Source organism: Python bivittatus, unplaced genomic scaffold (assembly GCF_059951505.1).
Source record: "Python bivittatus isolate LINGU-HERP-01145 unplaced genomic scaffold, Pbiv_v1 ctg000440_np1212, whole genome shotgun sequence".
Lineage (NCBI taxonomy): Eukaryota > Metazoa > Chordata > Lepidosauria > Squamata > Pythonidae > Python > Python bivittatus.
Genome location: NW_028277063.1, coordinates 8,746,160 through 8,756,792, shown reverse-complemented (window position 1 = coordinate 8,756,792; position 10,633 = coordinate 8,746,160). Strand labels below are relative to the sequence as shown.

At 36.0% G+C, this 10,633-nt stretch overlaps 1 protein-coding gene across 1 annotated transcript; it reads left to right on the top strand.

Annotated features, from left to right (window-relative positions):
* On the top strand, positions 1 to 9,995 carry LOC112542055 (vomeronasal type-2 receptor 26-like). The gene is made up of 5 exons (XM_088142489.1): positions 1 to 212; positions 651 to 933; positions 5,787 to 6,014; positions 8,452 to 8,578; positions 9,091 to 9,995. Exons 1-5 carry the CDS (start codon positions 1 to 3, stop codon positions 9,993 to 9,995), a joined length of 1,755 nt encoding a protein of 584 aa, XP_087998615.1.
* The last annotated feature ends 638 nt before the right edge of the window (positions 9,996 to 10,633 follow it).

Genomic DNA, 10,633 nt, shown 5'->3' with positions numbered 1-10,633 from the left:
ATGATATTGATTCTTCTTCTCTTGCTATTGCCACAAGGGACTTGCAAGACTCAATCAATAAAATGCAGCATTCAAGATCCTATCCCAATTGTTCACCGGTATTTTCAACCAGGTGACGTGATCATTGGTGGCATTACTTCTTTTGTCTTCATAACTGCAGATGGAGAAAGCTTTGAGGAAGTTCCCAAGCATTCGGCTGCTGGTGAACCTCTGTAAGATGTTCTCCTCCTCCTCCTCCTCCTCCTCCTCCTCCTCCTCCTCCTCCTCCTCCTCCTCCTCCCCTTTTCTTTCCATAGTCAATATTGTGGTGCTGTTAAAATAATATCTTGTCAGTTCTGGAACAGAACTTAGGCACCCTTTCAGGAAAAGGTAAACTGAACTAAAATCAAAATCCATGCCATTTCTTTGCACTGAAATCTTCTCTAGCAAAAGAAAAAGGGACTGCATTCCAAAGCTTAATGTTTAATTATCTTTAATGTCTATATAACATGCAGGTCAGTTATTCTGCTCAGTGTCATATAATCAAAATTGCTTAATTAACAGACTTAATAAAGCCAGTAATGGTTCTGCTGAACACTGATGGAGTTTAGTTTCACAGCCTGTTTTAGCTGCAGAACTTCATTTGACACAGCATCTAATTCCCATTGCAGAGTCCTGACCAAGTATTACCAGCATATTTTGACTGTGATATTTGCTGTGAAGAAGGTCAATGAAGACCTCCAGCTCTTACCTAACATCACCTTGGGCTTCAGAATCTATGATAGCTATGCTGGGGCACAGACATATCATGCCACAATGAAACTTTTCTCCAGTCAGAATAGATTCATTCCCAACTACATGTGTGGCATCCTGAATAAACTCATCTCGGTTGTTGGGGCTCCAGCAATTTCTTTTGATGTGGCAGATATTTTAGGCACTTACAAAGTTCCACAGGTAAGAGGCACTTATGATACGTTCTCTACACTTTGCCTTTTCTTTTAAGATATGTGCATTTGCAAGTCCATTTGCAAGTCCATTTCTCTATGATGTGTGTGTGGTTTTTTTAAATATTTATTATACCTTAAAGAAATGCAAATTCAGTTTCAGAATTTGGTATGACTATTCAACAGTGTCAAAGATTGACCATTAATAATAATTAAAAAGTACTTGCTAGGAAGTAACCTTGAATTTCTGTAGTTCCCCATGTGATGAGCAAAAAACAGTATAAGGTTTCTGAATTTTATTTATTTATATCTCTTTTCATTTTTATATTCATACCTGCCTTCTATTCAGGTGCTGAAGGAGGCATACGTAGTGCTCTCTCCTCCTATACTTCCCTAAAACTACTAGATGAGGCTAGTTCGGCTGAGAGAGAGCAAATGTGAGCCCCTTCTGCTGAAGGGGGACCTGAACCTGGGTCTTCCTAGTTCACACCTTAATAACTTCAGTGCTTCCAATTCCTCAACATCAACCAAGGAAAGTCTAAAGTGCTAGTATATCAGTAAGAAGCATGCTAAATATAATTGGCACCAAACATATTTTATTATACTGTCCATTTTACGCTGAAATTTGCTGTGAGCTACTAACCCCACACCAGATTAAATATCCTCATCACTCTGACCAGTTTTACTTAAACTTTTAGTTTTAAATGATTCCATTTCCTTAAGAGTGGCCAAAGTTATTCATGTTAGATATTAGATGTTAGAAGCACCAGAGCCAAGTCTTAGCTGATTATATCCTATGTCATATGTCATGGAGAGAACATTCCAGAGGACAAGGGAACCCCAGAAAAGGCCTGTTTGCCATAAAATGACAAGATTTAAAAGAAGGAACCTGGGGTTTGCCCTCCCTATTGAAACATGTGGTAATAAGAAGTTTTGAGAATGGAATACTTACATTTCTAGAACAACTAAAAAGAACAATTTCAAAAATATATAGGCTACAATATATTTGTAATATATTGCAGTTGTAATATTGCAATTATAAATTGGAGATCCACCTCTTGGTTTAAGGCAAGCTTGGGATAAAGATCGTGGTATATACGGGAGACAAAATGGTAGGCATTGTGGAAATCAGCTTCAATGCAAGAACTTCAGTGGGAGAGTCTTCATTGTTGTCACTTCTCCAATCAGAGCAGCACACATATATCCTAATTATTCTTCCAATGTTGGAAAGAATGTCTGCAAAAAGCATCCTTTTTCATATGTGGTAGTCCTTGGATAAAGTTAAACTCTTTGAACATAAATTTTTGGTGAGATAAGTGTCATTACTAAACAAAGAACTGAATGTTCCCCAGAATTAGGGTTATTGAATTTATTCATAAGACTGAATCTCTAGCTTTAAAACAAGATACTCCCTATATAATGAATCTTAGCAGCTAAAATAATAATTGCTCAACATGGGAAAACCTTAGGTAATTAAACAATTGAACTGTAAATCAATAAGCCCTCTTCAATAGCCATGTTAGAAAAGATTATAGATAAAGTTAAAATAATGAAATATCAGAGGCAGGAACCACAATTAAATCAAAACTGAGTGAATGTTATATTTTATCTTAATTTCAACAAACATACCTTTGGTAACACTTTTGATATACAGTGCAGTAAATATGGATGCGTATATTATCTGTCTATATAATTTTTAGCACATTTTTATTTTCTCAATGCATTACAGATTTCTGTTACTAAGTTACTTGATATCCAATTATATAAATATACATAATACACACACACACACAATATATATATATATATATATATATATATATATATATACTGTATATAATATTAGATTAGTTAGAACTCAACAAAAAAATTCTTAATAAATTGAGAAGGTATAGAAGTTATAGATTATTTAGACTATATATAGACTATATATAAGGTAAATAGTTTGTACAGTGAGTACAAGTTTATAAATTTTATCTTGCTTTAAAAGATATTATAAACAACTTTCACAGTAACATTATTTCTGTTGTAGGAAGGAAAAAAAAATCTCCAATTTAAGCAGAAAAGGGAAGGAAATTCATAGAATCATGAGGACTGCAGTATCTAGTCCAAACGAGTCTCACAAATAGCACATAAATAATTTGAAGACATATACATTTCAGAACTTTTATATTTCAGAACAGAGGTTACATATTTCCTTTTGTCAATTTCTTTTTTTCTTTTCCTTCCTTCCTTCCTTCCTTCCTTCCTTCCTTCCTTCCTTCCTTCCTTCCTTCCTTCCTTCCTTCCTTCCTTCCTTCCTTCCTTCCTTTTCTATAGTTCCTATATGGTACTCCAAGTATGGATGGTAAAACTGAAATTGCCTTCTATTACCACATGTTTCCAAGTGAAGAATTCCATTTCAAAGGGGTTCTTCAGCTACTTTTGCACTTCAGGTGGACCTGGGTTGGGATACTTGTGAAAGGATATGGTGGAGCAATTTTTGAACACCTAATTTTTTCAATATTTTCTCACCATCATATCTGTGTTGCATTCTTAGAACGACTCCAGCCATTTTATATTAATAATATTTTTGATGACCTGAAATGGTTTGTGAAAACGTATTACCTTTTTAATAACAGCAAAGCCAATGCTATGGTAATCAATGACAAATATGCTCTACACTTGAGATGGTTGTTACATCTACCTGAAATAGAAATAGTTTCTATAAAGCCTAAAGGCAAAGTGTGGATTATGGCTTCCGAAATGGGTCTTGCATCATTCTTTTATCAGAAAGGCTGGGATATCCAAGTCCTCCATGGTACACTGTCTTTTGCAGCTTCCTCAAAGGAAGTTGAAGGATTCCAGCATTTCCTTCAGACAAGAAACCCCTTCTCATCAAAAGAAGATGGTTTTGTCAAAGATGTGTGGGAGCATGCATTCGGTTGTGTTTTTCCAAATCCATCTGGGAATGAGGAAATGGAGGATGTCTGCACTGGGCAGGAGAAACTGGAAAGCCTTCCTGGTGCTTTTTTTGAAATAAGGATGACCAGTCATAGTTACACTATATACAATGCAGTTTATGCTGTGGCACATGCTTTACATGATATGCAGTTGGTCCAACAACAACACAGAAAAAAGCTGAATGGCAGGAAAAAGAATCTTCAGGATGTTAAACCATGGCAGGTAATTTTCTGAGCAGTCAAACATGTTGGAAATAGGACTTCAGCTGCACTGACTTTTCTGCACCTCCCAGCCTCCTGAACCCAAAGAGCAGTGTGATGTAGATAGAAAATCAGGAATGTCTTCTGACCTTCCTCTTTATCTCTCACATTGTTTTTGTGAAATTGTTAATCTCAAAGTACTTTCTTTCTGTGTTTGTCCCCCAAAATGTCATAGTTGGAATGCCATTCAAGTGATGGTATGGAAAGTTCCCATCAGAGTGTGGGTTCTAAGATATATGCATAGATGCCAAAAGAAACCCAACATGAATTGCAAAAGTGATGAAGGAATGAAGGCTGGACATTTATAATACTGCGAGGCCTACAGAATCTATACATGCATTATTAAAATATACACTTATTTGGATGAAAAGGAAAAAAGAAAATAACTTTGAAGTGTCAGATGTAAATTACACCTGGACATTGGCAAGAGGAAACAGATATAAGAGTCCTGCTCATGGGAAAACATGGAGGGGATGTCAGCCCCTAGATCTAAAGAATGAAGAAAAGCTGCAGGAGATGAAATCCATTAATGTTTGAATGTTCAAAGTTTGCTCTGATTGAAGTACCAACCTTCATTAAACTAAGTACTGTTCTTCTCTCTGCATTCCCTTCTGAGCTCAGAAGACATTTTCCACATGTCAGGTTCAAAAAAGCTTTTTGACGCAGTTATCATGGTTATATTCCACCCTTTCCAATCTAGTGATTGTCACACACAGGCAAAGGGTCACAGAGGATAGGTGAATTGAATTGTCAATTAATCATAGGACAGGGTAGAGAAATATGTTCACTCCAAGTGAGTTAACCATTATTTCAGCTTTAATCTTCTCCTTTTCAGTTGTGAAAGATGTAAATGTATCCCCATAATCTTCATAATGTTCCCATGCATGTAAGAATGATTGTAAGGATCACTACAATTTGAGCAGAAACTTATCAGTCACTGAATCTAATCCTTTTCTCTTCATCACCATGGTATCTTCCACAAGCAGGAAAATCGACTCCCTCCCTCCCTCCCTCCCTCCCTCCCTCCCTCCCTCCCTCCCTCCCTTCCTTCCTTCCTTCCTTCCTTCCTTCCTTCCTTCCTTCCTTCCTTCCTTCCTTCCTTCCTTCCTTCCTTCCTTCCTTCTTCATCAAAAAGCATGGAAACCAGATTTTTAGCCATTAAAGATAATTTTGACATTTTAACAAGTATGTGCAACCATTCTTTTTATGGCTATTTAATTTTAAACGTTGAGATAAAAATTAAATTGATTAGATTTTTCCTGATCTGTATATCTCCAATGACACTTGGGGAGAAGCTTGCTCTAGTACTCACCAAAAATAGTGCAAACATTATCATCTTTAGATCTTTCCTCATCTTTTTTTTTCCTAATGTGGAATATTTTTCAGTATAAAAATGTCTTAGATCTATGATTTTATTGGACTAGATTTCTTTTAATCTAGTTTGTAGGCTACCAAGCCTCATTTTGATCAATGGTGGAATATAAACAAAAGTTAATGTCCCTGGAGGAACACCAGAACATTGTAAATTAGTAAGAAGCCCAACCTATGTCAACTGTTTTGAGTTATCATGCAATTCTCTATATTAACCATGTTCTCTCTCACGTTCACTCTCGCTCCTCTTTTCTTTTTACAAATATGTTCACATTGCTTTTATATTCAGCTTCACTTCTTTTTGAAAAAAGTCTTATTTAACAACAGTGTTGGAGATGAAATTTCTTTCAACCAAAATGGAGAACTGGTTACAGGACTGGATATTGAGAACTGGGTCACATTCCCAAACCAGTCCTTCCATCGAGTGAAAGTTGGGAAGCTGGATCCCTGGGCTGCTGAAGACAAAATGTTCACCATTCATGAGGAAGCCGTCACGTGGCACAGCTCTTTCAACCAAGTAAGTTCTAAATGTAGGTGATTTGGCTTGAATGATTGGGATTATATCCAAATGATAGCTGTATATCATTTAACAGAGAAATTATATTGTAGGGTTATTCTTTCAATTGATTTTATATGTTCAGAAGTGGGAAGAAATGTAAGCAATGTAAGAATTCAAAATTTCTGAAAAGCAAGCATACCTAAATTATTATACAAAATATTATTGGGTTTCCAAACGTGTTGCAGTAAAGGTTAAAAAGACAATGCAGATAGATGGAGATGATAGATAACATTTTAACACAACAATTTTTGTAAAGGATAGGGTAGTTACATATACATCTACTTAATTCTATTACCTTTGATTGAAGTCATACCAGATACATTTGTACCAGATAGCAAATTAATTTACAAATTCTTAAAATGTATCTCTGAAACAATGACCCAATTAGTCATGGGTTGTCTAATTAGTTCTATTCCCTTCTGAGTGGGTGGTTCCAATCTATGGCTGTGGGAGAGGAGAGAGAATCCATTGGCTGCTTCCATGAGGGTGCCACAGGATTTGGTTCTCACTCCCTGCTAGTAAAGCCACTCTAGATGTTATCCAGTGGTTTGGAATGAGGTATCATTCAGATCCTAAGAAACCGGTTGTGAGGTGTTCAAAAGCCTGGGTTTCTGGTTGTTGTGCATGAATACCAGGTCTCCTTGTAATAACTCTGTCCTTACCCATGATTTAATCTTGAATGAGAGAACAGACCTGAAGGAGACCTGAAGGGGCACAGATTCCCTCTTGCAAACTGGTTCATCCATTGTTTCTGGTTTGGCACCAGCTGCAAACCCAAGGCAGCAGAGGCAATTGTAATTTAGAAAAGTCCTGCTAGTGACTGGAGGCACTATTTTACTTCAGAGCTTTCTGAAGCTGGCATCAAGGGGTAGGCTGTTCTCTAATTTCCTTCGCAGAGCAAAAGCAGAAGTAAGAGGGAGAGAAAAAACCTTGTTTTCTCCCTCATTCAGTGTTAAGTAAGGGAGAGTCTCTTCCATTGCATCTTAAATTAACCTCTGTACCAGATTATATTTATATGAAATTGCCTCCACAGTTCCAATGTTCTCAAAATGGAAACAAATAAGACTAACTAATTTTCTTAGAGTGGTTTTATTATAAAATGGTTACAAGGTTTTGGTGGTTCTTTGGTTTTTTGGTTTATATATAATTAGTATATGTATATGTGTATGTATGTATGTATATATATATGCATATATGTATGTATGTATATTCCAGTGAAATGCTACATGATATATGTACCTCTAGTAAAACTGATTTATCTTCGTAAATATATTAATTAGAGGTGTGGGTCCACACAAGTTGCTTCTAAATTGTCATCTGGATTGAGTAACAACTTTATTTCTGCTTCTAACTTTAGCATCTCCATCTCTCACCTTTCTTTCTTTCTTTCTTTCTTTCTTTCTTTCTTTCTTTCTTTCTTTCTTTCTTTCTTTCTTTCTTTCTTTCTTTCTTTCTTTCTTTCTTTCTTTCTTTCTGTAGGCTAATTTAGAAAATGCATAATTCTGATCAGTATATTGATGACTGATATGTTTTAATTATATGTAACCTAGGAAGTTCTCTTTTTCTAGCTCTCTCTCTGTATTGTTTTTTTGGGTTTTTTGGCTAACAATTCCCTTTATTACTTTATTATTACAAATAGACTTGTGTTTATACTCCACATCTGAAATTTTGGTCAAAATGTGTGGTAACTTTTGAATATGCCTTGTTCTAGCTCTACTATCATCACATTCAGCAATCCTCTTGTAAGTGGTCTCATTGTACAGAACAGAAAAAAGAAACCAAACTGATTTTTCAACTTTTTTTTTTCCCAAATCAATGATTGAACGCTAACATTCTTTTTCTTTCTTTCTTTATTTCTTTCTTTCTTTCTTTCTTTCTTTCTTTCTTTCTTTCTTTCTTTCTTTCTTTCTTTCTTTCTTTCTTTCTTTCTTTCTTTCTTTCTGTAGGCTAATTTAGAAAATGCATAATTCTGATCAGTATATTGATGACTGATATGTTTTAATTATATGTAACCTAGGAAGTTCTCTTTTTCTAGCTCTCTCTCTGTATTGTTTTTTTGGGTTTTTTGGCTAACAATTCCCTTTATTACTTTATTATTACAAATAGACTTGTGTTTATACTCCACATCTGAAATTTTGGTCAAAATGTGTGGTAACTTTTGAATATGCCTTGTTCTAGCTCTACTATCATCACATTCAGCAATCCTCTTGTAAGTGGTCTCATTGTACAGAACAGAAAAAAGAAACCAAACTGATTTTTCAACTTTTTTTTTTCCCAAATCAATGATTGAACGCTAACATTCTTTTTCTTTCTTTCTTTCTTTCTTTCTTTCTTTCTTTCTTTCTTTCTTTCTTTCTTTCTTTCTTTCTTTCTTTCTTTCTTATGTATTGGGCAGACTGTACCTGTTTCAGTGTGTACAGAGAGCTGCTTCCCTGGTTATTTCAGGAGAAGGCAGGAGGGGAAGCCATTTTGCTGCTATGATTGCCATCCATGTCCCAAAGAGAAAGTGTCAAGCCAGAAGGGTAAGAGGCACCATGAATTAAATTACTTTCAGTTAGAACACACCAGGCAGACCTATGAGCATGTAAGTATGGAAGCTGAGTTATATTCTTTTGTTTGTTGGCAGAGTTTGCCCTCTCCACAGAAAAAGGATTCCCCAACCCTTTGAAAGGATTTCAGGTAACTACTTTAAAACAGGCTGGCATTGCATGAATTGGGGGAGCTTGAATAACTTAGCCCTTTTCTATTCATGCCAACATCATCCATGCTACATCAACATGTCACAATGAAGTACATATTATTTTAGGGCATGAACCCCTAAAGAGAAAATTGCCTTGTACACTCTGCTCATTAAGTCCCAAATAAAAGAGAATAAGTTCAGATGGATAATATCAGTGCCATCTTTTTAAAAGGAAAGGAATATCAAAGACCTGTGTAGTAACAACAATAATAGAATGACCATAGAACACAAACACAGACACAGACACATTTAAATATATAAACATAATTATACATATATATATTTATATTCCAGACATGGATGACTGTTCCAAATGCCCAGAAGATCAATATCCAAGCATGGACCAAGATTTTTGTCTTCCGAAGAAAATATCTTTCTTGTCCTATGAAGAACCAATGGGAATATGTCTAACCATTCTGGCATTTCTTTTTTCTTTCTGCACAGTTGTGGTGCTGGCAACATTTTTCAAGTATCACCATACTCCCATTGTTAAGGCCAATAACCAAAATCTCACTTATGTTCTACTCATCTCCCTTCTCCTCTGCTTCCTTTGCTCACTGCAGTTCCTCATTGCACCAGGTGATATAATATGTCTCCTCCGACAAATTAGCTTTGGCATCATCTTCTCAGTGGCTGTGTCTTCTGTGCTGGCTAAAACCATCACTGTGGTTGTGGCTTTCATGGCCACCAAGCCAGGATCCAGGATGAGGAAATGGGTGGGAAGAGGACTCGCCACCTCCATTGTTCTCTCTTGTTCCCTGATTCAAGCAGGCATCTGCATAGTGTGGCTCTTCACATTTCCACCTTTCCCTGATGTTGACACCCATTCAGAAAGTCAGGAAATCATACTGCAGTGCAATGAAGGCTCACCTACTATGTTCTACTGTGTCCTGGGCTACATGGGCCTTCTGGCGGTTGCCAGTTTCACGGTAGCATTTTTCTCCAGGAAGCTCCCCAGCAGTTTCAACGAGGCCAAATGTCTCACGTTCAGCATGCTGATCTTCTGCAGTGTGTGGCTCTCCTTTGTTCCATCCTACCTGAGCACCAAAGGGAAATACATGGTGGCTGTGGAGGTTTTCTCCATTTTGGCCTCTAGTGCTGGGTTGCTGGGCTGCATATATTTCCCCAAATGTTACATAATTATTCTTAGGCCACAGCTAAACAACAGAGAACAACTCATTAAGAGAAAAAATAAGTAATACACATAGGAAACTCCTATTTTCATTATTTTTCTCTTTTAGTAATCTTTCTTTGAAATTTCCATTATTTACAACATCTTTATCTTTATCTTTATCTTTATCTTTATCTTTATCTTTATCTTTATCTTTATCTTTATCTTTATCTTTATCTTTATCTTTATCTTTATCTTTATCTTTATCTTTATCTTTATCTTTATCTTTATCTGTACCTCTACTTCTCCTCTACCTATTCCTATAGTTTATAGGTAATTGCTGAACAGAAAATTGTTGGAAATATTCTAGTTTATCATATGTGTATTAGGCTGCTGTGAATCAGCCATCATTCAGTTTGTTTTGAAGAGAAAGTGATTCTTTATAGCAGTCTGAGTTTGGAGGTAAAGCTACTCACCTGATTCAAACTGCTTAGAGATTCAAGATTCAGTTCCAAAAACAATCAATCAAACAAAGATTTCATGGTCTCTCCTGGGTAAGCATCAAAATTCCTGGTGTGTTTTTTATTTTGGTACAATAAAAATAGGAAGGAATATAAATCCTTGGAGGACTCTGCTAGCTTTTAGAGTGCAAGCTTCATGGGTTTCAGTGAAAAGGTTTTTTAAAAGATTCCTCCTGTATCTCTTATAAGCTTAGTTAGTAGGGAT

Bases quoted from the DNA above. Each gene is read 5' to 3' on its own strand.
- LOC112542055 (XM_088142489.1), top strand. From the start codon at position 1: ATGATATTGATTCTTCTTCTCTTGCTATTGCCACAAGGGACTTGCAAG. The intron at 213-650 runs GTAAGATGTTCT...TTCCCATTGCAG, and splicing joins TCGGCTGCTGGTGAACCTCT to AGTCCTGACCAAGTATTACC. The intron at 934-5,786 runs GTAAGAGGCACT...TTTTATATTCAG, and splicing joins GCACTTACAAAGTTCCACAG to CTTCACTTCTTTTTGAAAAA.